At 40.2% G+C, this 27914-nt stretch overlaps 1 protein-coding gene and 1 long non-coding RNA gene across 5 annotated transcripts; both read left to right on the top strand.

The window, feature by feature from the left end:
* The first annotated feature begins 1351 nt into the window (after positions 1 to 1351).
* On the top strand, positions 1352 to 22126 carry GALNT3 (polypeptide N-acetylgalactosaminyltransferase 3). Of its 4 annotated transcripts, none has more exons than XM_072341756.1 (11): positions 1352 to 1458; positions 9103 to 9703; positions 10949 to 11121; positions 13776 to 13925; positions 14113 to 14347; positions 14839 to 14956; positions 15334 to 15534; positions 16334 to 16465; positions 17375 to 17476; positions 20069 to 20221; positions 20676 to 22126. In XM_072341756.1, the coding sequence occupies exons 2-11, from the start codon at positions 9192 to 9194 to the stop codon at positions 20796 to 20798; spliced, it is 1899 nt and encodes a 632-aa protein (XP_072197857.1). In that variant the 5' UTR covers positions 1352 to 1458; positions 9103 to 9191; the 3' UTR covers positions 20799 to 22126. The 4 variants fall into 4 exon arrangements, with proteins under 4 accessions (XP_072197857.1, XP_072197860.1, XP_072197859.1 ...); XM_072341757.1 differs by having other exon boundaries at positions 1389 to 1458; positions 9283 to 9703; XM_072341759.1 differs by lacking the exons at positions 20069 to 20221; positions 20676 to 22126 and adding an exon at positions 17875 to 19636.
* Positions 22127 to 22534: 408 nt separating this feature from the next.
* On the top strand, positions 22535 to 26760 carry LOC140254610 (uncharacterized). Its single transcript, XR_011904264.1, has 4 exons — positions 22535 to 23084; positions 23347 to 23411; positions 25169 to 25276; positions 26670 to 26760. It is a non-coding gene; the product is annotated as an uncharacterized lncRNA (long non-coding RNA).
* The last annotated feature ends 1154 nt before the right edge of the window (positions 26761 to 27914 follow it).

Raw genomic sequence — 27914 nt, 5'->3', positions numbered from 1 at the left:
AGGAAAAGTAGAAGTAATTTATAGTTCCCTTTCTGAGCTGGGTTTGGCTATCTTGAATCAATTCTGAATTGTGTCTGCAGCAACTTTTAGAAAGGCTCATAAATCAGGAGAGTCTAGTTTAACAACCTCAGCCTTTATCTTAACAGTCACGAGAGGGGTGAGCAGCTCTGCAAACGTTACAGTTTAAACAGCACTTCTGTTTATTGAAGAACTTGTTGAAATTGTTCTGTAAGCACTTTGGGTAAGCTGCTGGTTCTTAGCAAGTGCACAAACAACTCTCCAGTTGATGTGGTCCCTGTGCACTAAGTAGGAAAAATAGGAAGAAAATCGTTAGGAAGTATTTCATCTGCTTGTGACTGTGCTGCTTCTTACAGTCAGGTCAGTGCTAGGTCAGCTCAGGCTCTTCACAGCTGTGGGCTTGATTTTTGCTGGGGTTTTTACCTGTTGATTATTTGCAGGAAAAAAAAAAAAAAAAAAGTTTTTGTTTTTTTTACTTTTTCAATATGTGTGGGATTTTTCTCCACTGAAACTCCTGTTTTGGTATCTATGTGATACAGTAACTGATCTGGGTGTGGGTTTCAAGTGCCGTTCTTCAAAGAAGTATGTGGTACGTGTGCACACGTGCCTCTTCTTGCAGCCTTTAGATTGTAAAGCCTTGAGCAGCACTCGAATTCCGGAATGGCTCGGCCTCGTGGCTGCACCAAGCGGGGGGTACTTGCCGTGTGCCACAGGTGCGGTACCAGCTGCAGCTCCAGCCTCTGCTTTCAACGGTAGAAGGACTAAACGCGTGCCAAACTGGGAGAGAGGCGTTGCAGGGCAGAATTATTCCCTCGCGCCACAGCTGTGCCCGCTCCGCCGCCGCGAGCTGAGCCGAAACGCTGCGGGACCACCTGCTTTGCACCTGGGGGACTTGGAAACAAACTTTTAACTTTGCAGTCCTCCCTCCTCAAACTCCGCGTGCTTGCAGCGAGAAGCGCCGTTCCGCCCGTCCGTGCGCGCAGCGGGACGTCCCTTCGCTGGAGCACCGCTCTCCCGTCCAGCATTTTGTGCCGTCTCCCAGCAACGCGCGCGGGCAGCGCTGTGCCGCGCGGTGCGGCACGTCGGGGATTGGCGAAGGCTCGCAGCGCCGCTCTGCCGCGCTCGCACCGCCAGCCGCCCGTTAGCGCACGCGGCGGGCGCCCGCTATGCGCCGGTACAACGCTCCTCCGAGCGCCGCGCGCGGAGGCGGCTGAGGGCAGGGCCCGCGCGCTTCCCGCCGCCTCCTCGCGCACCTGGCCGCCAGGTGAGGCTGAGGGCGGCACGGCGCGCAGGCGCAGGGGGGCGCGCACCTGGCTGCCGCCGAGCGGAAGGCGCCGCCACAGCTCCCGTGCGCCGTGGGCGGCCTCCGGCCGGGGCGGGCGCCGCGCTTCCCTCCGCCGGCAGCCGCTCGCCCGGACGGCCCTTCTCCCGCCGGACCAGGTGAGCGACGCGGCCCGCGCGGTTCCGCCGCCCCTCGGGTGGGCGGTTTGGGGGCAGGCGCGCGGCTGTCGCCCGGCGCGATGTCCCGTCCCGCGGAGCCCCCTGAAGCGTTCGCGGTCCCCTCGGGTCGCCGCGCGCGGCCGAAGCTGGGAGTTGGCGGGGGTGGCCCCGCGCGGGCAGGGGCTGAGGAACGGAGGAACGGAGCCGGGGAGCTGCGTGGGCCGGGACCGGGTGGGGACCGGGGGAGGCGGTGTCGGCGGCGGTTCCTGCCACGTCCCGGGCCGCGCGGCGGTGCGGTGGCCGCGGGGATGTCGCGCGGGGCGTCCCGCAGCGCCGCGTGCCGTCCTGCGCTGAGCGAGAGCGCGTGGTGGTGGCCGGGCTGCCTCCTGCCAGCGGTTCGTGTTTGGCTTTGACTCGTTTTGTTAGTAGTCAAGAGATGGCGAGAAAAGTTATCTGTGATACAAATAGGAACGAACGAAGTTGAGGCTGACTTTGTGTAAACGTGCTTCTACGTAGACGTCTTTATTAAACATCTTCACTGATCAAACAAAAAAATACTTTACTGGCAACTTGAGCGTTAGGCATTCACCTTAGTGCGGTTCACACTTCAGCCTTCTGTTACAAAACTCGTTACATCTTTTGCCCTCGTTCCTCCCGTTGGATCCTTCCTAAAGGCAGCACTGGGCTGAGGGCTGAGCCCGGCCGTTCTGTGGCTTTCTGTGCTGCTTTTAGCAGGGTTTGCCCGCCGGCCCGGTCGCTTTGTCATCTGCTGCTGCCTTCCTGAGGCCTCAGTAACAGTAAAGTAGAAATTAAGTTGGTTGCGGAGGGTAGGTTGGTTGCTGCTATTTCGGTCACGCCGTGGGGAGCAGCGGAGCAGCCCTCCCTGCCCTGTGGCTCCGCGGCCGCTTAACCTTGCCCTGCTTTTAGGTGGGGCAGCTGGGTGCTGTGACTGCTGTCAAAATAGCAGCAGGATATGGCTGCCCTCTGTGGCGTGGCCCTTGGTTACCGGCTGCGCTGCTCCAAGAAATTCCACTGTGCTTTGGACAAACGCGTGCTGCCGGTCTGCTCGGTGAGCTCATACGGTGTGCAGGGCTTCCCCATTTCTGGCAGTGCAGGGAGTTGTGGTTGTAACATGAACTGATGCTCAGTTGCTCACCAGCACACGAGTTTTTCTTCCTACTCTGCTCACTCCTGTGTTTCTCTTCTGTACGATTTGAAAGCGCTTTCAGTTTCTGGACGGCAAAGCACCAAGTTTTGTGAAACGCAGTCTTAGTCTCTTGCCCACCTGCCCCAGAGGTGTCTGCTTTTCCTTAGCTTTGCTGATACTTTGTGCTGTAGGTTGTAGTTCTGCTTATAAGCAGCAAAACAATGTTGTAGAACTACTTATAGCTACAGGAGTAACGTGCTGTACTCAAGCCACTACTTTTTGTTACGTAAAGTTGTTCAGCAGTGACATGCAGAACTGGTCAGGTGAGGGCAAGAGCAAAGAGATGGCACCTGCGGGTTGCCAGCAGTTTGGCAGTGACTGACCCAATAAAGCTCAGTGCATTTCAGACCCAATAAAGCTCAGTGCATTTCAGACCCAATAAAGCTCAGTGCATTTCAGAACAAACAAAGCAAAAACATGAGGAAGCCTTTTTTTTTCTTTTTTCTTTTTTCCTTATGCTTCTGGTTTAAACAAACTTCAAGACAAACTAGAGTGTAAAACTATGAGTTCAGGGCCTGTGCTTCATACTCAGATGCTGTGCTTATCTTAGAAACCTTACTGCAATTGGAAAGAGAAGAATTCCCTTGGATCTGATCCAGAGATTGTTTTTTGGTGCTTAAATAAAAATCAGACACCAATACTACGAAGTTATACCAGCACTGTACAGCTGCTGTGCTGCTCAGTTGTCATCGTGGCATTTTTAGGAGCAGTCTAGAATGCTTTTAACAGCAGCCCAAACCAAACTGGCAAGGAGAAAAAGGAAGCTGCAGTGTTGACTGAAATTTAAATTTAACTCATATTCAGCGCATTGTTGTAGTTCCAAGACTGTACAAACAAGCTATAAATATTGTTTTAATATGTAGTTACCGTGTACTTCTATTTCACCATCTATTGTCGTGGAATTAGCCTCTATCTCTGCCCATCCCTTACAGTGCTCAGCTGTAGAAAAGCAGTGGTAGTGCTGATACTGAAAGAGTTCTTAGAAGAATACGCAGAAGGAAGGAGTCGTGGTAGTGTTATTTTTTTTTAATCTTAAAGGAACTCCCAGATAAGACCCTTTCCAAGGTTGGCATACAGCTAGGTGTTCTGGACTGCTGCTGCTGTTTGAATTTCTTCCACCCACTGCGTTATCATCAGGTTACTGCTTCTGATTTTTCCATAGTAATTACTGGGGTGCATTCCTTCAGTCAGTGCTAGAATAATCTATGCCCTTGGACTTTTAAAAACTGACACTTTAAAACGAAGACACGCAGTATTCTTGCAGTGTACTCGGGAGCAGAACAAGGTTTCCCCTGGCTGAGCCTCAAAGAATGCATCCAGGGGAGCAGCAGCTGGGGTTTGCTGATCAGCAGCTCGTTGGGTACTGCTCTGCCTGGGGGACAACCAGTGGGAATTCTTGCTTGAGCCTCGGGGCATGCGCTTGATGCTGTGAGTGCACAGGCAAGTGCTGACCAGGTGATTCTGCTGCTGCTTTTCAGGTGGAGCATTTATTTTTGAGTTGTACATGCTTTGTTTTGTGAACTGTTCCTTTATTTAAGCCAAATACTAATAAATGATAAGCAGTAGTACAGAGTGGTAAACTTAAGCAGCTCCTTTGTGTTTCCACAAGTTCTGAAGTGCTTTTGCTCTTGATATTATGGAGTGCTCTAATATTCGACATTCAGCTAAACCTCTATGAAAAATTCACTTCAAATTTGGCATTTTTTAGCTATGACCTCATCATGTGAATGTTCTCCTGGCAGGCAGGTATGGTTTTGTTCAGTGATTTTTATTCATTAATGTTTTTAATGGGTAGAAAAATTTTGATTTCCAGGGTAGTGGAAGTGCTGATTTCAATAGCTAATGTTTTAGTGGAGTCTGCTGCGGGATTCATGTAAAGAAGACACAAAGCACTGGAAAGCTCCTTAGCAGAGCAGCACCCAACAGGTGTAACTGTGCACACTGGGCGGATTCATGCTGGTCTGGGGGAGCAGCTGGTCATTAATGTCAGGTGTTTTTTTCCTCCAGAATTTGTTCAGCGTTTGCTCCATGCAGGTCTGCTTCCTCGTTAGGGGAGCAGGAAGGTGTTGAGGAAGGGTAAAACATGCACAAGGTTTTAACGAGACTGTGATTTTGGAGCGATGGAAGTTAGATTAAGAGCGAAGCTAAACAGTGTGAAAAATGATGTGGCTGGAATCGTTCTTAAGGCTTAACGTTGTTACTATTCCTTTAAAAGCATTTTTCAAGTTCTGTAAGCAGCATTCTCAGAAATCACCAGAAGGCTCTTCAGCATCCAGATGAAAGAAAAGTAGATTTAAAACAAGTTTATTAAAAAGCAAAGATACGTTGTGGACACCAATCCCAAGAGACTTCTCCCTGCTGGGCTGTTCTGCAAGAACGTCTGATGATTTGGGTTACCAGAGCGTATACGTTTTTTTTTTCTTTAAATGATTGCCCGTGGTGTTGCTCAGACCCAGCTGACAAAGTCGGAGCTGTGTGCACATGGTACTGGAGGGAGGCCGTCTTGTGAGGCCGGCAGTTGGCAGGCACTGTGACACTGGAGCTGGTGTAACAGAGGCTGTGCATTCAGCTCACCCATGCTGTGGTGTGGAGCAGAGTGGCTGCTGCCTTTTGGCACTTTTTAGAAGATGCTTATAGTGCTTGTAAGTTTTCTGGTTATTTTCTTTGAAAACAAAACAAAACCAACCTACGCTCTGCTTACCAGTGACCTGAAGGGATTGAATTGTGCCACATATTTCTTCAGCGTGTCCTGAAGGACAGAACTGTGGCCTGGTCTGTGCTTACCGATGCTGCTGTGCCATCAAAATGTATGAAATGGTTGTGGCGAGTGAAGATTGCATTGCTGACTACAAAATTACTCTGGTTAAAAACCTTAGGGAAGATGCAGCTTTGGTGGCAGTTGTTTGTGTAATATAGTTTGTGTTCTGGGAACTGATACTGTTCTGTGCAACAGACCCTTGTTGTTAAGCACTGTCCCTTCAAGGTATTTCATCAGTAACGCTGCACTCGGGATTAATCTGTATCAGAGTTAGTGCATTTATGGCAAAGGAGAAGTGTTAGTGCACTTCAGTCCTGCTGCACACACTATCCTGGGGTTATCAGTTGATTGTCTAATAAGAAGCACTTCTGAAGCAGCACATGTGCTGTTTCTCTGCACAGCACACTGCTGTGTGTGCTACTGGAATGTGCAAATCCCCGTTGGAAGGATAGGTTGTGTTGGTCTCCTTGCAGGAGTTGTCTTCTCATTCCTTGGGGCAGACATGTTTCACGTGTGCGTTATGGCACTGGTCATGCATGAGCAGGCAGGGCAGGCAGCTCCACTGCAAGGCAATATGCTGTCAAAGAGCAATCAGAGTGCGTGCAGAGAAAAAAAAATGGTTATGAAGAAACCAAAGGCAAAATAAATTGCTGTTCCCATTCTTGTTTGCTCATTAGTCTGTTTGTCTTAAATGACTTGTTTAAAGGCACATGCATACAAAACATGGATAACATAAGGAATAGTTTTGATGAATTTTAGATTGTTTATTTTGCTTTACAGATATTTTGACTGTTATGTCACGTGAATCACAAGTTCCCTAAGGATTTGCATATGTTCAGTTTCTGAGGAAATAATCCCAAATAAATTTAACAGTAATTTAGGTTAAATTTTTGGTAAAGCATACCTATGCACCTCAGATCTTCCTTGAAGAATATGTTACTGTGCTAGCAGCAGAGCTAGCAGCAGCAAAGATTTAATGCCCCAGAAGAATGTGCAGCAACCTATGGAAGACATCTCTGGTATTATCTAGAGGTTGGGTTTTTTTTGTGAGAAGCTAAGCCTAAGTTCATATGGTGTACATAAAGCTGGGGGAAAATGATGAAGCCAGCTTTGATTTAAATGCTGAATGCAGACAACGGAAATCTGATAACTGCATTTTCAACTCTAACGTAACTATTTAGTGGAAACAAAGTGGTACTAAGTCAGATAATGGATTTGTAGCCATAGTTTGTTATTTTTCTACCCTTTCTGAGTAGTCTTAGGCCGGGTCATCAAATCGAAAGAGAATCTTAAGCATTTGACTTGCTTCAATTTGAGACCTGAATTTTTATTCATTATTTCAGTGTGAGATTTTGGTGAAATTCCAAGTTGCTGTGTAGGATTACCTTCTGCCTGCCTTTTCACCTAACAGGATGCTCACCTAAGTTTTAATCTTTACTGGCACAAAGAGGCCCAGAGAGGTGATTGGAGAATGTTGATTTTTGTTAGTGGTACAAAGAATATTTGTGGTGTTTGAAAGCAGATCAACTACTGCCCTCCTTCCCCAGTGTTTGCCTGACTGACTGTGCCCAAATGACTGCTTGTGAAATAAGGAAACTGCCAGACTTCTCTTATGATATCAAATACCTCAACTATATAAAAAAAAGATGTTTATATTTTCCAGTTTGAAGACGATATATTTATGTTGCTTATTAATTCTAAGCTTTAAGATGTATTAATATAACCTGTGTTTGTGCATTGTGCACAGAGAAACAACAGTGTAATTAATTTTTGTTTGTTTGTTCTTTTTTCTTTTTTATTTATTTATTTATTTATTTATTGTAGTGTTATTAAAGCATTTGTTGTTACGAGGTTGCTGAAGCTGACCTCAGGCAGATTTGGCAGTAGTGGTTTTACAGGTTGTAGTTTCCTTGATGGTGCTTAGGGTTTCACTTTCTGCACTGGGTTTATGAAGCAAGGTTTTGGTAGCTGATTCTGGTAGACTGATTGGTGCTTCCTGTGAGCACAGCTGCCCTGTGCTGCTCTCAGCCAGCTCCAGCACAGCCCTGCTGTTGGCCACAGCTAAACCCGTCAGTGCAGCAGGTGATGAATCTGCGATGGCATTTTGTTAAGAAAAGCTAAAAAATGCTCCTCAGCAGCTGTGAGAGAGGAATGAGAAACATGTAGGAAAAAGAGTCCTGCGCGCACCAACGTCAATGAGCAGGTGCTTCAGGCACCAGAGTCACCTTAGGAGAATACCATGGCTGCACAACACTTGAAAGACAACACTTATTGATCATAGCCAGATCATAGATCTGATCATCTAGCAGACCAAGAGAAGCCATCTGGGTCAGCTAGATTATGTCATCTTTTTCATCACAATCTAAGGACATAAAGCTATTAGATTGCCCAGAGGAGGGCTATAAAGATGGTGAAGGTTCTGGGGGGAAGTCATCTGAGGAACAGCTGAGGTGCTGGGTTGGTTCAGCCTAGAGGAGTCTGAGGGGAGGCCACATGGTAGCCTACAGCTTCTGATAGGGAGCAGAGGGGCAGCAGTGAGCTCTGCTCTTTGGTGACAGCTACGCGGTGCGAGGGAACAGCATGGAGGGTTTTTGGAAAGAGTCAGATTGGGTATAACGAAAAGGTTCTTCATCAGAGGGCAGTGGGCATTGAACAGACCGCCCAGGGCAGTGGGCATGGCTCCAAGCTGCTGGAGCTCAAGGAGTGCTTTGGACAGTGCTCTGAGACGTAGAGGTTGAATTTCAGGTGATCTTTTGTGGAGCAAGTTGCTAAATTGGTTATGATGCTTTCGTCAGGAACGAAAGAAGGATTTTATTCTGTTTTGCTGTATGGGCATTTATTGCAGTGCAAAATCTTCAAGTCTAAATAAAATTGGGAAAATAGCGTGTAAGACAGAAGCAGATTGGATTTTTAAATGAGTTTTCTTGGAAAAAACATGTATGAGCATTGCGAAGGGTATTTTTTGTATATTTTATTATCTATGTAGTGATGCTCCAACAAGATTAGTAGTAGTTTTACCCCTGTGTAAACTGTCACAGTTGAATATAGTGTAGGGGTTTATTAAAATACCTCATTCTACAAATTCTTGAGGGAAGTCAAGTGACCTTTTTTCCTATTTTCTACAAGTTCTCTATCTTTGTGTGTATATAACATTGCACTTTTTTTTTTTCCCTCCAGTATTTTTGCAATTCTTTGGTCAGCAGTTAGCGAGCAGAAATTAAGTGTGGCTTTTACCCGGCTGCAGCTTAGTTCTTTTCTCAGTTTGCTTAGATGCAACTTGTACAGAAATAGCCTTGCTTTGGATTCAGGATGTTGGTGTTTTTTCCCCCTCTTGTAAACAGGCATTTTTACAGAGAGAATTTAATTCAGATCACTTGGATGCTGGTCATCAACTATTTTTCACAGTTCCTTGTATTTGAAAGCTACTGAGTAATTGCTTGGCTGTATTAAAAAAAAATAAAAAATAGGAGCTGAAAGAGGAGAACTCTTTAACGTGTTCTTTTAATGAGTTGCAGCAGAACATGCCAAAGAATACCATTCAAAAGCTATATAGATTTACTACTTGATACACAGCCTAAATTATCCCCATTACCTGTATTAAGTCTGCATGTATAAGATACATTATACATTATTGTATGTGCTGTTTGTCTAACATATTACTTTTTGTTTTAATTTACAGGTATTATATTCTCAAGACATGCTGTAAAATAGTATTAAAGAACATCATTCAGAGAAGCTTTTGTTTTGCGATAAACTCTTAGAACTAGAATGGCTTTGAAAATAATGCCTAAACTATTCAAGAAATTATTTTTTCACTGGAAACTTTGGAAATTTAGCATTATTGTGTTTGTCTTCCTAGTATTTTTATTTTTATTGCAACGAGAAGTTGGTGTCCAAGATTTTAGAGATGAAGGAGGGATTGAGCCAGCTGTCAGAAAGAAAAGTCATGTATTAGGTCTTGTGTTAAATGCTATGAACAGTATCAATGGTGCAAAGCCAAAAATGCAGATAAAGGCACCTGTACGGCAAACTAAGGTTCCTGGAGAGAGACATTGTTTGCCAGGACACTATACTGCGATGGAACTAAAACCCTTTCTAGATCGACCTCTTCAAGATCCTAATGCTCCTGGAGCTTCTGGTAAAGCATTTAAAACCATCAACTTAAATCCAGAAGAGCAGAAAGAAAAAGAGCGTGGAGAAGAAAAGCACTGTTTCAATGCTTTTGCAAGTGATAGGATTTCGTTACACCGAGATCTTGGACCAGACACTCGACCTCCTGAGTATGTGGAAATGTGTATGTCCTGTTAGTTGAATAGCTTGACAGAAATGTGAGGGCTGTGATTTGAGTTCAGCGTTAGATTATCGTTTAGGAAGGGAAATATGGGTGATACATGGTAATTTACAGTACGTAATGTTCCAGAGTGCAAAAACCGAGAGTATTTAGAAAGGCTCACATTTCATGTTAACCATATTTAAATAAGGTTTTCTGCTACGTTTTTTCAGTGACCTTCTGGAAAGCTGCTGTGTTGTACTTTGGAGAAAATTAAAATATGGTTTAAGCTTCCTTCTGTTTTAAAATCCATTCCCTGATCTTTTTTAAACAAAATATTAAGGCTTAATAAAAGCACTAGCATATTATGATTTTGTTAACAAGGACTTTGTGGTTAGAGTGGATTTTAGTTCTAAGAAATCTCTTTCAGCGTTCTTATCTCTTGTGTCAGAAGTGACAGCTCTTACTGAGCTGGTGCTGGTAGTGTGACCAGCGCGTTATGTGTGGTGCAGATCATGATAATCTTTATGATAGTGCAACTGGTGAGATTTGGCCTGTATGTTTTGTGAGGGCTTTGGCAACAGATGTGATAATTACCTTGGGAACTATTCCAGTCTCTAGAGTTGGCAGGCAATAAACATTAAGTGTGCAATTTATGAATACAGAAATGTTGTCTGGTTAGCTTGACTTGCAGTTTGGTTTAAATTTCTGTTCAGAATACATCAGTCTTGAAAACCTGTATGTTTAAAGTTTTTTCACTTGAATGTGTTATATTGCTCTAAGCATTATGTGCTGTTTCTAAGAAAAAAACAAGCTCTGAATTTGATTTGTTCTATGTTTCTATTTCAGACTGCATTTCTTCAGTAAATACTTTTTCTCATATTCTTGGATTTCAATAGTAATGGTAACCTAGTCTGACTTTTCAGCTCAGCATCTGCTGGTCTCAATAGAAAAATGTATTTTTGTCTGAACAGGACCTGGGTGCTCTGTGAAATATACTCAAATGTTGTTTGAGAGAACTGGAGCTGAGTCGGTTGCTCAGGTGGAATTCTTATTTCTCAGATGTTTACAAAATACTTCTTACAGCTTTTCCAGCTGTGTTTGTGCTTCAAAACTTGAACATAAATTAGAGAAGCTGAAAGATTTAGTGTCCATATTTATACAGTTTTGTACTGAGAAGAGTGGGATTTCTCTTAAGAGTTTGAATCAAAACTTTCTGTCCATTTTCTAACATCTAATACTTTCTAATCTGTAGATGCATTGAACAAAAGTTCAAGCGTTGCCCACCATTGCCAACCACAAGTGTTATAATAGTTTTTCATAATGAAGCATGGTCTACTCTGCTCAGAACTGTTCACAGTGTGATGTACACTTCTCCTGCCATACTGCTAAAGGAAATCATTTTGGTGGATGATGCCAGTGTTGATGGTAAGAAGTCTTTCCATTTTACATTGAACCTATTATTTATTTAATTGAAAGCATGTTAGGATTGTATACAGAATGGGTTAAAAGAGGCTATCTCCTTACCACCATACTAAATACCACATGGTGTTCCAAGTACTTTTCTTCCTTTTGTTTTCTTTGTAAGGATTTCCAAGTATGAAATTCTCTGCTGAGAGATTTTTAAACCCTATTTTTGATTATGTTAAGGAATTTGAAGCCTTTGAGAAGCTCAGTGATAACTGCAGTCTACTTTCAGGCTTTGGTGGCTTGGACATCTGCTGTATTTGTCTGAAGATGCTCTTTTTTTGGGTCACAGCTCTTAGTTTTTGTAAAGATTTAATGCAATGATACTCTTCATAATTTGGCATCCACCAGCTGTTTCTAGATGTGGAGTAGGGTGGTACGTGGTGACATTTCAGTGCCAAGATGGAAAGAGAAAGCCCCTGGTGTGCCAGCAATGGATGAGGTATCATCTCCAAGCAAGCATGATGCTATAGCATTTGCCCTGATGGAGGTGGATAGGTGGATCCACTTCCACTGGTTCTTCTGAAGGTTAATCTAATTCCATAGGCTTGACATTGCCTTTGGGTAGATCCACATCCATCAGCTTGGGTTCACTGCTGCTGACATCAGCAAGCCATGGTGGTGTGACCCTGACAATATCTCATGACAATGAAAACATGACTGTACTGGGAAAGGGGACAGACACTATGGCCTGAGAATTGCCCTAGTTGCCACTAGTGGGATTCTGCAGGACCATGTTTTTGAGCCAGTAGTCTTTTATGTTTTCATGAATTCCAGTAAAGATCTGGAAGTAAATTTGTGGATGATGTTAAATTGTGAGGAGTGTTGACTTCTTGGGAGTAGAGAGGTCTTGCACCAAGGTCTTGACAAATTTGACAATGGTCACCATTTGTATGAGGAAGAGCAAGTGCTGGGTTCTGCTCCTGGAATCAGGGAGGCCTGGCTCTATGTCCAGACTGGGAGATGAGGGGCTGGACAGCAGGCCTGTGGGAAGCCATTTGGGGAATCTGGTTAACTGCAAGTTGGATCTGAGTTAGCAGTGTGCCCTGACAGCCAGAGGGGCCAACCGTACCAAGGGCTGTGTTAGAGCCAGCACTAGCACCAGGAAGGAGTTGTCCTGCTCAGCTCTGCTTTGTGGGGCCTCACCTCAAGCACTTAATGCAGGTTAGGGTGCCTCAGCATAAGAAGGACATAAAAAATATTGGCACACAAAGGAGGGCTATGCTGATGGCCGAGATTCCTGGATTTGTTCAGCCAGAGCAGAGGGGAGACCTCATGGTGGCCTGCAGCTTCTCACAGGGTAGCGAGGGAGCAGTGCTGGGCTGTCATCGCTGTTGGCAGTGACAGGGCCTGGGGGAATGGCATGGAGCTGCATTAGGGAGGGTCGTGCTGGATATGATGGGAAGGTTCTACACCAGAGGGTGGTGGGCACAATCCTGAGCTGCTGAAGCTCAGGGAGTATTTGAACACTGCACTCAGAGGTAGGGTCTGGGTAGTCCTATGTGGAACCAAGGATTGGACTGGATGATCCTTGTGGGTTCCTTCCAACTCAGGATAGTTTATGATTATGCAATTTAAGGAGCACTAGAATTTGAATGAGTGGTTGCATGACAAGTAGCTCTGTAATGTTTGCTTTAGATGAACTGCAGTTAATACAACCAAGTATCCAAGGGTAAACTGGCCAATGCTTTTTGCAATTTATCATTATGATTGCAAGTAAATTTCACTAATATGAAGATAAACTTCTTTCCTAGAAAATGAAATTAACAGAAAAATAATCTTCTGTACATAAGCTGAATGTAAAAACTATTTGAATGTATACTGAGTGTAATTACAAATGCAAGTTAAAAAACTTTATCTTTACACAAGCATGTCTGTGCATACATGCTCATAGCAATAAATTTACACTTACTGTCAAGACTACATTTAGATGTACCTGCATGTAAGGGGTGTTTAGTTGTACAGCTTAATCCGAAGGTTAAGCAGAGAGTGGCAGAGTGTGATGTTTATGAAGGATATGAGATTGTTTCCCAAAATTTTCATGTTCTGGGAGTTTGGGGTTTTTCTTTTTTTTTTTTTTTTTTTTTTTGTTTTTTTTTTTTTTTTTTTTTGTTATTTGTTTGTTTTTTGTGATGGTGTTCTTATTTATTTATTTATATTTATTATATTATATATATTATATTATATTTATTTATATTTATTTATTTATTTATATTTATTTATTTATATGAGAGTAATATTGTAGCCTTTGAAAGCCTGGAATAAAATATATTGCTAAGTAGGTATGTTGTGTATTTGCCATGAAAATGGATTTTGAGTTGATATTCAAGCTGTTGATCCAGCAGAACAGCTGTTCCAGCAAACGCCCTTTCTCTTTTAGAATTTAATTTTCAGTTCTGCAGGCCCTGTTGTCTGCCAGTTGCTTCTTCCTACATCCTCACCCTCAACAAAACTCAGCCCCTAAAATTTGCATTCAACAGTCAGGACTTGTTCAGTGCTTTAGTGTTGACGTCACTGCTGAAATTAGAATGAATTGTTCTATTGTTCAATTGTAAAGTGAAATTTTAGGCCACGGTGTAGATACTCAATATCCTAAAAACAACTTCTCTTTCTAGAATACTTGCATGATAAACTCGATAAGTACGTGAAGCAGTTTCAGATCGTTAAAGTTGTCCGTCAAAAGGAAAGAAAAGGTCTAATCACTGCACGGTTGTTGGGAGCTTCCGTAGCAACAGGGGAGACCCTCACCTTTCTGGATGCTCATTGTAAGTGAATGTTGTATTTGATTTAATGCTGCATTTCTTATGAGTTATGAATGTGAGGTTTGTATTAGCTCTTCTGCTATTTTATGTCATTGAAAGTGCTATTTACAAACTGTACTGGCTTGCTGCAGTCATGTTTAATTATTCCGAATTTACTACAATTCAGTGCTTGTTCCCATTTTTTCTATAGGTGAATGCTTCTATGGCTGGTTAGAACCATTGTTGGCAAGAATAGCTGAGAACCCTGTTGCTGTTGTAAGCCCTGATATTGCTTCTATAGATCTCAATACTTTTGAATTTAGTAAGCCATCTCCTTATGGGCATAACCACAATAGAGGAAACTTTGACTGGAGTTTGTCGTTTGGATGGGAGTCTCTTCCTAAACATGAAAATAAAAGAAGAAAAGATGAAACCTATCCAATCAGGTAAATGTAACTTGAATAACATACTTCAGTTTTCTTGTGGTGTTTGTTTGTTTGTTTGTTTAAATTGTAAAAAGCTGTTTGTAAATGAGTTAATCCATATGAATATCATTACAAGTCTTAGCATCTTACATGTTTTATGTAATGTTTTATTTAGGAACCAGACTGTAAATATGGAAACATGCAATATAATTCATTCTTTGCCCTCAGATATGTTACTGGTCTAAAGGAATAGTAACTTTCCCTCCGTACAGGGAAAATATGTTATTTTTACTGATACAGTCTGTTAATCTGGTTTGTTAGTAAGTGACAATAAAACTGTAAAATGAGACTTGATGTGGGCAGATTTCATTGCCTGTGCCAGGAAAATGTTTTAATGGAGTGAAGCGCTGACAGATGCTTAGAAACATCCTAGAACAGCAATGCTGAGTTCTTTTTTACCTATATTTAGGAAGACCTACCTTAAATGTAGTTTGAACCTTCTCTTTTTGCAGAACACCTACTTTTGCTGGAGGTCTCTTTTCAATATCAAAAGAGTATTTTGAACACATTGGAAGCTATGATGATGAAATGGAAATATGGGGAGGTGAAAATATAGAAATGTCTTTCAGAGTAAGTTTAGCTACCTACTTAATACTGGTTTCTACACTGACAGTCTACATGATTTTTGAGGACAAATGAGCATTGTATCTTGACTACTCTGCTTAGTCAGCCATCTAGGACATGGAAAATTAATTACTAATAACCTACATAACAAGCTACAAACTTGCTCACTGAAGTGATTTGGGTTTTTTTAAGTGTCATTTAATGTTTATAGCTGAAACGTACATTTTACAGGGTTTACCTGATTACAGTGCTCCTGATACGTACTCTCTTGCTGGTAATGTTGTTTTGGTTATTTAAGAGAACAGTAACGTTGCTGACTTTTTTTTCCTTCCATCTCCCTAATCATAACTGCATTGCACTTATACAAAAAATGTTATTATTAGGTTTGGCAATGTGGTGGACAGTTGGAGATCATGCCTTGCTCTGTTGTTGGCCATGTCTTTCGCAGCAAGAGTCCCCATACTTTCCCAAAAGGTACTCAAGTGATCACACGTAACCAAGTCCGCCTTGCAGAAGTCTGGATGGATGAATATAAAGAAATTTTTTACCGAAGAAACACAGAGGCAGCAAAAATAGTGAAACAAGTAGGTGGTGGTGGTGGTGGTTTTAGAAATCACACTTGCTGCACTGAACATTTTGGTGAGCAAAAAGTTATTTATTGGCAAAGTATGTGTGAAGTGTAGACATTTTAGTGAAAATACAGACACAGTTCAGTTTAATTAATCTTATACCCTCCTCTTTCAAAAATTAATAATAATAATAATAATAAATATCCTCTTTCTCTCAGTTTAAGAACTTAAGTTAAATTTAGGCTTGGTGGGGAAGGATATTTGTTTTTGTAAGTGGTCTGGAACTGCGATAAATTACCAGTTGGAACTTATACTTTTCTCTTAGATGTTTTTTATCCCTTAATATGAATATTGTAGCAGTAATAGCATTAGATTTTCCAGGCAAGTTTAGCAGAAAAACACAACTGAATTTTGTGTTAGAGGTACTGTGTTATACTGACTGTTGTGATAGTTACCGAATTAATCCACTTAAGTGTTCTCTTTAGTGAGATATATTCACCAGTTAGCATTATGGCTGTGGTCAGTATGGTCTTTATTTTTTTTTTATGTTCCCAGTTTATAGCACTGTTAAAGCACTCTGTGAACTACAGGTACTTGTATGATTTGCATGCCACAATGGTGTTTTCTTTCCTGCGCTCTGAAATGCTGCAGGCAGAATGTTGGCGGGGTTACGAAAAACAAGTTGTGGTAACTTGTAGTAGCACCGTACTTTTTAAAAAAAGATCTACCTTTTTGATGCTGTCAGTGCTGAATATTATAAGATTCATGTGTACAGAAAGTTAATAATATCCATGAATTCCTCTTCTTGCAACAGAAAACATTCGGAGACATCTCAAAAAGACTCAACTTAAGGCAGCGTTTGCAGTGTAAAAATTTTACCTGGTATCTCAATAATGTTTATCCAGAAGTATACGTTCCAGACCTAAATCCTTTGTTTTCTGGATATGTGAGTTTACTTTTTATTATTTTCTCTAGCATTCTAGAACTCAAGAAATGAACTAATCCTTTATGCTTCTTTAGCCATAATGTTTACATTCAGCTATTGTTAATTGCTGTGGAGTATTCTATTAGTACTGTTGACAAAGAATCTCTCCCACATATCTTGCTATTTGAGTATTGTGTGGCTCTACTGATGTTACTATGAAACTTAAGCAAACACTCTTCCTAAGCAACAGCTTTAAGCTTTGCTTAAAGGGATTTTGGAGCCTGATAAGATAGTCAGCATTCTGCCCATGACTTAATCTTGACTGCCACAGAAGTACTAAGCAGGTGGTGAGAGTCTTCCAGTATTGTCAAAATAAATTTAGCTTTATATAGCAAAAAGCCTGAGAGAATTTTAATTCATGTTAACAAGGAAGACTGTACTTTGGCAGCTGTATACTTCTCTGAATTAGGTTTACTATAAACGCTATCTATTTTAAAGACCATCACATATCCTCTGTCAGTTAACCTCTTAGACTTCGTAACACTAAAGCCAACAAAATGTTAAGCCATTCTGAATATTTAGTATGTATTTAAAAACTTTGCTTTTCTCTAGTTTTGAATATTTTGTGTGTATGTTTTCAAACTGTAATCTGAATCATCAGAATCCAGTAACCATGGAGAATGGTAGTTGAGTTCACAGTGCATGGCTATAGACAACTGGGACGTAGTTAATAGGCTTTTAGGAATAAACAAAATACTTCTGTGGGAACAAGATTTTAACGCTTGAGCGTAGTAGAAAGCAAAAATGAATTAACATTAATGAATTGTTAAGGTAAAAGTTAGGCTTCTATGCAAGAAAGGCAGTTTATTTTTTTCCTCACCTTCACTGAGCTTTTGTGTTTCTTTTTTGCTGATAACAAATTTTCTTTAGCTAAAAAATGTAGGTAATCACATGTGTCTGGATGTTGGTGAAAACAACCATGGTGGCAAACCATTGATTATGTATTCTTGTCATGGACTTGGAGGAAATCAGGTAAAATATCTCATCCCCGGATTTTATGATTAACTGTAACATTACCATATTAAAGCTTTTAACTTGATGTAGTGGAATTGACTCATTTTGCATGCAAGATTTACAATTTTTAATATTTTTTGTAAGAAATTCACATATATATATATAAAAACATATAGTTATATATATAGTTATTTATTTATTTAGGCAGATTTTTTTTACTGCTCTTCATGTTGTGTCCCACATCTAACATCTTATGTTCAACATACAGATTGGGGTTTTTACATACTTGCACTACTTCACATTGTCTCTTCTTTCTGTGCAAAGTCTTTCAGCCTACCTTTACTACTTCCTTGTGTTTTCTTCTTAACTCTTCTTTTTCTTATGCTTCCTCCTATTGCTTCTGTCTCTATCAGCAGGACTCACACTGTCAAGGAAGATGGGAATCTGGCCAGTGGTGGGAGACCAAGTGGCCAGCCTGAGCCATCTTTCCTGTCATGCTTGCAGCCTCATAGTGTGTGGTCAAAGTGATCTACTCTATACTGGCTTGTGCAAGTAAACTACATGACTGAATTTGTCCAAGAGGAGCTTTCTTTGTTGCTCACCTCTTGGAGGAGCAGTGATCTCCTGTTTCTCCTGCAGTATGACTCGCAGACATTTATTGATGTCAGGTACTGAATTCTTCAGGCACTATAATATTAAAAAAAAAGTAGTATCTCCCTCCCCTAGAAATGTGCAGTGCTGCTTTATAGTTATCTGGGGAATAAAGCTTGTTACCTGTAGATCCTTAATAATTAAAGTTCAACAAAAAAACCTTTATTTTAAAATGGCTATATATACTTGCTTTAAATAAAAGCTTGACATGTAAAAGCCATCCATTTTTGGCACCGTGGAAACTCAGACACCTGACCCTAGTCAGTTTATGCTTTCCTAATCAGTCTTAGTGAGAGAAGGAATACTGTCTAGCTTACCAGCTACCCTGTTATGTTATGTTAGCTTCTTACAGCTTGAACTTTTTTTATTCTGTTCTGGATTAGTACTGTATTACCCTTTTCAAACTGTCACAGTCATTAATGCAAGAATGCTGTATCAAGATGTTACATTAAAAGACCCTCAATATGCTTCTGTTGTCACCTCTCTCTAACTTAACTTGGATTGTACTAAAACAGTCTTTTTAAGTGTGTTTTATGTTTCCTCTTGCCATACCGTAACAGCTTGAATTCTTTCAATATACGTTGTGCTAGTAATATGCAAGAGATGTGGGTATTTCCTTACTTAATCCTTCTTGTTACAATTCTCTCTTCAGTTGCTTTGTGCTTTTTACCAGACTTTAGCAGCGTAGGCTGCGGTTTTTCATGCTACCTCTCCTCTCTGCCTATGTTTGAGGAAGGAGAGGGGAGTGGAAGAGAGAACCTAGTCTTCAGAGTTGTACAATTGATTAACTTCTTTTTTTTTTTTTTGTAACATATTGTAGAGGTGATAATATGTCCATCTCTATGTCCAAGATAAATTAATTCCTAGAGCAAGTATGCAAGTCCTAATCTCTGGGCTCAGAAGAAGCCCCTAAAGTTCAAAGATAAATTAAAAGATCTTTACTTAGATGAACAGATTTAGAATAAACTGTTGTGCTTGGGAGCAAAATGGCTAAGCAGTTACCTGTCAGTACCTGTTTCAGGCATTGATGATGGGTGCAGGAACTTAGGAGTGTGGTGTCTGTTCCTCTGAGTTTCTCCCATTCCCAAGGGAAGATGGAAAATGGAGGCTGGCTAATTGGACAGACAGTTGAAGGCAACAGGATGCTAACTGACCATGGGCTGTCAAAGGGCTGACACAGGGAACCAAGAAACAGTAATCATAGGACATAGTGATAGGAAGCCTGCTGGTCAAAGGAAGAGGCCAGGATGTTCAGGGAGAATGTGAAGTATAAAAGGACTGCAGTGTCTGTAACTTTGAATTAAATCTCTGCTTAGGCCTGAACTATAGGCAGGGATACCTGAGACTTGAAAGTAATCTTCTGTCAGGAAATAACAGTAAAATACCCACAAAGTATGTTTTTACATTAAGCTTTTCTTTGTAATGACACAGAAAATTCACAGAGAATCCTTTGTTAGCATTTACTGCTTAATTCAAGCAGAAAAATTAAGTAATGGGAATTAGTACTGTCCATGTGACAAAATTGGGTTTTAGTTGCTCTGAGAATATAAAAAAATGTAGTCATGAAAATTGAATAAAAATGTTTAATGATACTACAGGGTGAAGTTAAACTTATCCATGCAACTATTTCTACTCTTTTTGTATCTTGTATTAGTTTTGGTATCTGGAGTGCACGCAATGAAATCTTGCATCATTGTGTACATGTACTAAGTTTCTTTTTTTAACTGATTCTACATTTAAGTACTATTCAGTGTATTCCATTGTGCCAGAATGAAAAAAGGCATTTACATTTGGAAACACTTTTAAGATGTGTATGCTAAAAGTCAAGGAATTGATTGTGTAGTTTCAAACTGTTGAATAACAAAAGGAATCTACTGTTTTGTGTATTGGAATGTCAGAGTTAATGTAATACTCTTGTTGATATTTATTTACTAAACTTCTAAAAAATTATTTAAATAGTACTTTGAGTATTCTGCACACCATGAAATTCGCCATAACATTCAGAAGGAGCTTTGTCTGCATGCTTCTAGAGGACCTGTGCAGCTTCGTGAATGTAGCTACAAAGGCCAGAAGATGTTTGCCTTTGGAGAAGAGGAATGGCAGCATCAAAAGGTATTTAGGCATGCAGTCTAAGCTGGGCATTTTAGCAGTGATGAGTTAATTTATGGTTTCTAATATAAGAGAAAACCCATGAAAACACAACTGTGAAGCCAAAAAAGGAGTAAGTTCCTTTTTAGGAAGAAAATTTAGATAATTACAGCTTTTTGGTTACCAGCTCAAAACTTGATGATTTCTCTTGAAGAGAAAAACAGTTGGTGTGTTTTATTGTCTATGTCTGGACACGCATTGAAAGTCAGTTCAAATACTTTGGATCTTTTAAAATAATTCTTTTTACTAGCAAAACAAGTTGGCACTTGCATACTACCTTCTTTTCCCGGCCCCCTTCTGCACAGCACACACCTACTCTTTTTTTACAACAATAAACTTGCAGAAAATGATGTATGGAGGAAAACAGCATTTTTAGTGTTTACTTTTTTTTCCCCCTCTTCTTTCTTATCCCCTTTAGGATCAAACTCTGTACAGTGCAGCACTACATATGTGCCTTACAGGAAATGGAGAGCATCCAAGTTTGGTTTCCTGCAACCCATCAGACCCCTTCCAGAAGTGGATCTTTGGCCACAACAATTAAGATTTGCTGTCTGTAGACAGGAACATTTTATTAAAAGAGAAGTTCCATTTCTGAACAGAGACTGTATATCTATACTGTGTTTTAAAGGGATGCATATTTCAAATGCAGAATTTTTATTCCTTTACTATGTGAATTGGATATAAAATGTGTAGTCAGAGATTCCCTAGGAGTCTGTTACACCAAAGAATGTTTGAGATCCCAATTAAGGAAAATGTTTACAATATTTGCATGATAAGACTCTGTGTTAACCATTGATTCGTAGAGCCTGTAGTCCCTTTTCACCTTGGGGACTCTGTGTATATTGGTTTACCACATGCTGTAAGTACTTTTGAAGGCAGCCAATTTACTTTGTAGAGTTACGAGAAAGTGTTGTGCACCATCTGAAAGCCAAAAGGCTCCTGTGTGTGTGTGTGTGTGTGTGTGTGTGTGTGTGTGTATTCATGCTCAATCGATTGACTTCATGTATTTTTTTTACGTTGTTTATTTCACTAAGTGAAACTTTCTCACTATTTCTTTAAATTCCCTCATTTGAAAAAGAACCAAAGAGGCTCCCGTCCCGTGCTGTTGTGCCTCTAGCAAAACAACCCCTTTGTTGTAGAAAAAAAATTAATTCTTACTGAAATATGTTATTTATATGTAATTATTTAAATGGAAAAACCTGCCTGCTCTGATATGAATCTCCTTTTGTTCAGCCCAAATTCTACAGTTTATGATGTCATGAAGTTTAAAATGTATGGCAGTTACACTGTTTGATATTCTCAGCTTTTTGTTACTGCTTTTAAATTACTAACATGTTTTCTTTTCACTTTCCAGTGATTTATGCAGTGTTAACCCAGCATGTTTCTAATGTTATTTGTACGTCATTTCCTGTGCAAACACCTCAAGACTGATTTGGTTTTTTTTAATTGTTCTTTGATGTTTCCACTTTTCAAAGGACTGACCTCAGTTTTAACAGTGAGAGATTGGCTTTCCAATTGTAATGAAATAGTGTATTCTTGTAAGGATCCAAAAATGTACTTTAATAGGTGATGTAGAGCTCTGACTTCAGAAATAGCCTTCCTTTAAAGAAGTACTTTAAAAATATTTATTTCTTTGGTTCTTTTACTGGATGCACACTTGTTAAGCACTGCTCAGTTAACCTTCATTGCAGTTGCCAACCATGCCCATTTCTGACTATTTCAGGTCTTCTTTAATGAAGGTAACTGTACAAAAATGTCCTTTTAAAGAACAGAGATTTACTCTCACTTGAAAATATTTACTTCAGGGTATGAATGCGAGGTTAATGATCCCCCCAACTTAAAGCATCTAAGATCGTGTAAAAATCGCACTTTAACAAGGTAAACTATTTCATAATAAACTTTGTTCTCTGATTTGGAGGAGACATGGCTGGTTGCTTTGAATTGCAAAGGTTTTTAAATAACCTGATTTGCATGTTTTATGATGTGGGGGGGAATTACTATAACATTAATAACTTTGTAGTAACGCAGCAGCAGAATAAATGTAAGGGAAATACTTAAAAGTAATCTGAAAGCGCCAGTTTTATTACTTAGTAGGTTTGGGAAACATCAAAGGTAGAAAGGTTCTTAGGCTTCGCAGCTTATCAAAAGAACTGCATTGAGCAGCTGTATTCAGATGGAAGAGGAGGTTTAAAACCAACCAGCTTGCTTTTTAATAATGAACTCTTTAATGATGCGAATCACAAGAAACGTGCACATAATAACATGAAACAATAAGATCGGGCCTAGTAATGCAGTATTTTAGGAAATACTTAGTATTTCCTTCAAAAACTACACTGATAAGGCAAGGGAGATTAAGGAAAAGATCATGGTCGCTGCAGGGAAAGAAAAAATCAAATAGAGCTGAGACTAATGATAAAGGAGGGGATATTAAATAGGGCAAAATACATAAATTTCAAATTTGTCCTGGTAAATAACAAATATCATTAAGGAGAAATGCTTATTTATCTGTAGGATCTCATTAATGGATGGATGTGGTGTGTTGTTGTTTTCTAGTGTGGAAAGGGAGCCTGCTTTTGCTTTATTTCAGAACACCAGAAAAAAATGATTACGGCGTCTGAAGAAACACAAGAAGAAATGCTTTTCTCCTGAAGGTTTACTACAGAAAACAGTCGGGGATGATTGAGCAGTTTTTAACTATGTCTAATTTCTTGAGCAAAAGAAACTAGCAGATTTATAAACAGCAGCGGAAGGCACAAAGTAAATTCTTCTATTCTGCATGAAGATCTGAAATCAAGCATCGTGTCTGTTAAGCTCTGCATTTCCAAATGTGCGTGCGTGTGTTTGGACATATGTATAGATATATATGTGGATATCATGCAATTCCATAAGAGCAGTTAACAATCTGTTACAGTGTGTTTGGAGACACATTTTTTAAAAATGAAATACAATATCTTTGAAATTACATGGTTTTAAAAAGTAAAAAAGCACTGGTAAAAACTAAACTAATGCATGTATGTATAATTGTACATCATCTGTGTCCACCTTCAGCACTAATCCTGAAAAGTTAAACTTTGCCTTTCTTTTTCCAGGGGTCAGAAGCAGATGCTCTCACTGGTGTAACTGACTGCATCAACATTTTTCTTGAGAAAATATGGTATGTGGTTCTGATTTTTCTGTGCTTTATATTTTATTGTACACGTTTTCTTCAAATATATTCAATTACAATAGTGAAGTATATGAAACTGAAAGAAATTCTGAATGACTTCTTACATTTTGAGAATTAGTGTTTATAATATGTAAGGTAAAAATATCAGACTGATGTCTAGGAGCTCAAATTCAGTGGCTGGACTGTCAGAACCACAGCCAGTCCTTTGAACTTCTTGCTTGGAGATCTCATTTATGTTTGTACTTGCTCTCAAAAATTCCAAGGAAGAAACATATAATCTTTTTGATATGTCTTCTTAATTCTTCAAACAAGAACTTCAAATAAGAACATCATCCATTTCAATAGCACAACAGTATGTGAAGTCTTGGTGGATGTGAATGGATTCACATTCTTGTGTTATTAGCTTTAAATCTCCACTTTTAAGCTATTATCTCTAGGCTAGACACTCCAAACAGAACCCTTGGTCACTCACTATTCTCACTTTTATTGGGTGCTTCTTCTTTTCCTGTTCCTAATGGAGTTTGCTTTCTGTTCTCTCATTTTAATCCATGGTTTGCATGGCAGGTCATTATTTTTTTTGCATGACTGCGTTGCAGCCTACTGCAATACCAAAAACGTTTTCAAGGGCCATCAAGTATAATTAAAACTTTAATGTGATATGTACGTATACATATATGAAATACTTGTATCTACATTTGGTTCTGTGAGCAAACTAGAAGATGCCTGATGTGACACATCAGCTTTATCGTTTTACTACTTGCACAACAGAACTCACCTTTTAGATACGTATTTTATCTGTTCTTCAGACACTTCACTTAAAAATCATTGTTACACTTCATTAGATCGCACTTAAAATGGCTGGTTGCTTTTGAAAAATGTTGGTGCTTTCTCCCTGGTGTATTTCTCATGCTGCTTTGTGTCAGTGCACAAGGGAAGCTTTTTTTGCTAAGAGTGGAGAGTTTCCTAGGGATAATGACCTCAGAACAAATACGCTACTCTAGTGTTCTGTTCCTAGATATTTCATGTTCTGCTTCAAGTTCATTTCTACTGGTTTGTTTGAAGGTAAGTCTGACTAACTGTGGAAGATACCAACTGCTGCTTACTTGATTGAGGCAGGGTAGCCATAATCTTGGGAAAATGAAATCTATTGGGACTTAGTGAGCTTTGAAATGATCCATTCAGTCCAACAGGTAGAAATATAGCAGGTCAAAAAAAGAGAGCGACTTGACAACAGTCTCCCTTCTTTAAACAGATGAATTCTGTGCCTGTAGTAAGGCAGCACAACTCAAGAGCAGCAGCACAAACTGCTGCTACTGTGTTGTTAGACTGTTTGTTATGATTTAACCCAGCAGGTGGCTCAGCACTGCAGAGTCCTTCATTCACTCCCCAATAGGATGGGAGAGAGATTAAAAAAACAAAAATTAAAAAAAAAAAGCAAGAAAGAAGAACTTGCGGGTTGAGATAAAACTGTTTCCTAAGATAGAGAAAAGGAAAAGAAATAAGGATATTATATCCTTATTATACACACACACACACACACACACACACACACAGCTTCCTGTTGATATTATAAGATACAGAATATCCCTTTAGTCAGTTTAAGTCAGCTGTCCTAATTCTGTTCCTCCCAGCTCCTTGGGCCCCTGACTGAGAACTGCCTTGGCTGTATATAATGCTGCTCAGCAGCGACTATAAATATTGGTGTGTTATCAACAGTGTTTTTTGGTTTTTTTTTCTACAACCAGAACAACATCACACCAGACACTGAGGAAAACAATTCCATCCCAGCTGAAACTAAGACACTGTTTGTAACTATACAGAGGAGGGATGAGAATCAAGCAGTACTCCTGAAGGTAAGTTTCCTGCTACCTTTGTTTTTCTCCTGACAGTCTCTTTAGCTTCCCAGCTCTTAATTGGACATTGCTGCTTCTTAATCATCCTCCCGTTTCTAGGCAAAAAGAAGTCACTGTTATGTAGGGAATATCAGGGTGGCTCATGGTTACTACCTCCCTGTCTAGGTAACTGGAAATGAAGAGCTCAAGGCAATCTATTGACTTATTCAAGGCCTGTGGTTAAAGTGTGGACTTGAAATGTTTTTGCTGGCTTTGGAACAAAACTTGGTTTCTGTGGGTTTGTTGGGGCTGCCAGGTCTGAGCTGTATGCGCTAAAGCAGAAGCAGTCTTGGTTGTTGGCAGCAACTTGGAGTAGGAACATGAAAAATAATGGAGCCATGCAAAGACTGATAGGGTTGGCCTGTAAATTTGACATGAAGGGAAGGAAGGTAATGTGCAGTTCCAGTGTCTGTTTCAAATTATTTGGGGGGAAATGCCCAAAGAAATAGAACTGGATGTGATTTTTGCATGGTGATTTCCAGTATTCCCTGTGAAAGATCTATTCCACAAATGCTGGTTTGCCATTATCCACAGCTTGTAGCACTCAAACCAGTTAGTTACATACAAATGTAGAAATAAAAATGTGGTTTGCCTACATAGTGCTTTGAGTAGTGCGCATATAAAGCGGAGCCATATGAACAAAAGCTTATGCAAGCTAAATCCCATTTTATTATTAGGAACCAATAAATAATTGTTGCATATTGCTGAACAGTCTTTAAGTGGGGAAATAATTTGTAGTGAATACAGTCTGGGGTGCTTTATCACTCACTATACCTTAAATAGCTTAACATCAATTGTGCTTTCCCTCGTGCTTCATTCCCCTTGCTATCAGGTCCTCCCTGTTCCAGAAGCCCCTTTATTAACCAAGAAATTTAAAACAAATAACTGCTGCCTATTGAAAACTTGTAGCTTTGTTCCTTCATTTGTCTTGCAAATCTCATGGTTGCTGTATACACTGAGACATCTAAAGCACTAAGCCTTTACTCTCTCCTAATCTAATAAATTAAAATGACCTTTTCTTGAAAAATAAAAATAAAAAAATTCTGCACTGCATTTCTTAGAGCCAAATAAAATATCGGAAGTTCTGAAAAACAAGACAGTGGTCCTCATACAAACGGCACATTGAAAATCAGTTTGTCACAGGGAGTCCTCTGGCTCATTTACTGCCTTTGCTTTAATTTAAAATACTTTCAGCAGTAGTGTTATGTTTTGCTCTTCCCCTGGGGAGAGAAAATGAAATACTGTTACATATGCAAGATGTAAAAACTTGTACATCAATCAGCTGGCTTTCTAGGCTCCACAAATGGACCAGAAAAACTAGCGTTAATCTCCATCTCACCGTGCTGTCTGATAGGAGTGGAGCCACAGGTGTTGAAGAAGGCTTGATTTGAGGCAAGGACAGCTGAGGCTTACTCCTGGCAGGATGAAGCTGATCCCAGATGTGCTCTGAAGGTGGGTGCTCAAGGTAGCTCCTGCTCTCACCAACAGGAAATCCTGCTGACCCAATCCTTTGCGACTCTGCCTGGACACGGCACTGTTACCTGCACTGGGACTTTGCTAGCTCAATGTACCCTCAGGATTGTCTGCCAGTCTACATAAATGTGAGTACAGATCTGTGAGGGTATTATTAATAGAACAGTATACAGCTGAATCTCAGAGTTAAGCCTTTCTGTTTCTGAACTGGCATCCTAATGTCTTAAATTAGAATACTGGTTTTGAAACTTGTTCTCCAAGGTTTTTTTATGTTGGTATGTCTTAGCAAGCCCTGGGACACCGTTATCCATACTCTATGGCAGTACCACAAGCAGCCTGATAACAGATGCTCATCTATTCTCTTCCATGCAACACCTAATAAATTTAAACCAAATGCTACATTAAATCCTGTGAAAACATTTTTTTTAATGATACAGAACAGAGGACAGCTAATCTTTATCAATTCTTCCAAATACAAATCATCCAGCTGTACGCCATTTGTCACTGCACTTACTGTCAACTTACCTTTTACAAACGTAGAGCGCGATTTTAAGTATCAGAATGAAAAGATGGCACAGAATGATTAACAGAATTATGTTAATTATTTCCATAATGAAGCAATATTGATCAGCAGCTTTCAGAATAAAGCAGTTGTCCTTCTACTTACTAGTATAGCTACAAGGCCATTAGAGCCATTGACATTTCTGCAAATGGACCACCAGAGGGAGCTGTTGCTTTCTTTTCCCCCCCAACAACTGGTCACAATTCTTTCATTAACTTCAAAGCAGAACGATTAAATTCATCGTAGTGTCTGCAGAAGAATCATCCAGTTTCTTCCACTCGCCAAATTGTGAGTGTTAGTGTCACAGAAGGGCAAACAGAAATACCAAACAAACCATTTCTGTTAGCATTTATACGCTAAGTCTTAAAATTACATAAAATACAAAACACACCCCCACAGCTGAAACAGTTTCTTCTTATATTATCAGGCTGTGAGTTATGGGAGAAATGCTAGAAATTTCACAGAGCTTCTGGAGGGTCTCTGCAGCCCTGGGGAGGAGGAGCAGTGCTAATCTTGACTGTGCTAGACAGGAGAGGAATGTCTGGTGACTGCTTAGCAGAAATA

This window comes from Excalfactoria chinensis, chromosome 7 (assembly GCF_039878825.1).
Source record: "Excalfactoria chinensis isolate bCotChi1 chromosome 7, bCotChi1.hap2, whole genome shotgun sequence".
In the NCBI taxonomy this organism is placed as follows: Eukaryota; Metazoa; Chordata; class Aves; order Galliformes; family Phasianidae; genus Excalfactoria; species Excalfactoria chinensis.
Note: the sequence above shows the minus strand (reverse complement) of the source record. Positions and strands in the feature narration are given on the sequence as shown.

Excerpts from the sequence above, each read along its gene's own strand:
- GALNT3 (XM_072341756.1), top strand. The coding sequence starts at position 9,192 with ATGGCTTTGAAAATAATGCCTAAACTATTCAAGAAATTATTTTTTCAC. Across the intron at positions 14,957-15,333 it reads ATATAGAAATGTCTTTCAGA|GTTTGGCAATGTGGTGGACA; the intron begins GTAAGTTTAGCT and ends TGTTATTATTAG. Across the intron at positions 17,477-20,068 it reads ATGGACTTGGAGGAAATCAG|TACTTTGAGTATTCTGCACA; the intron begins GTAAAATATCTC and ends TTATTTAAATAG.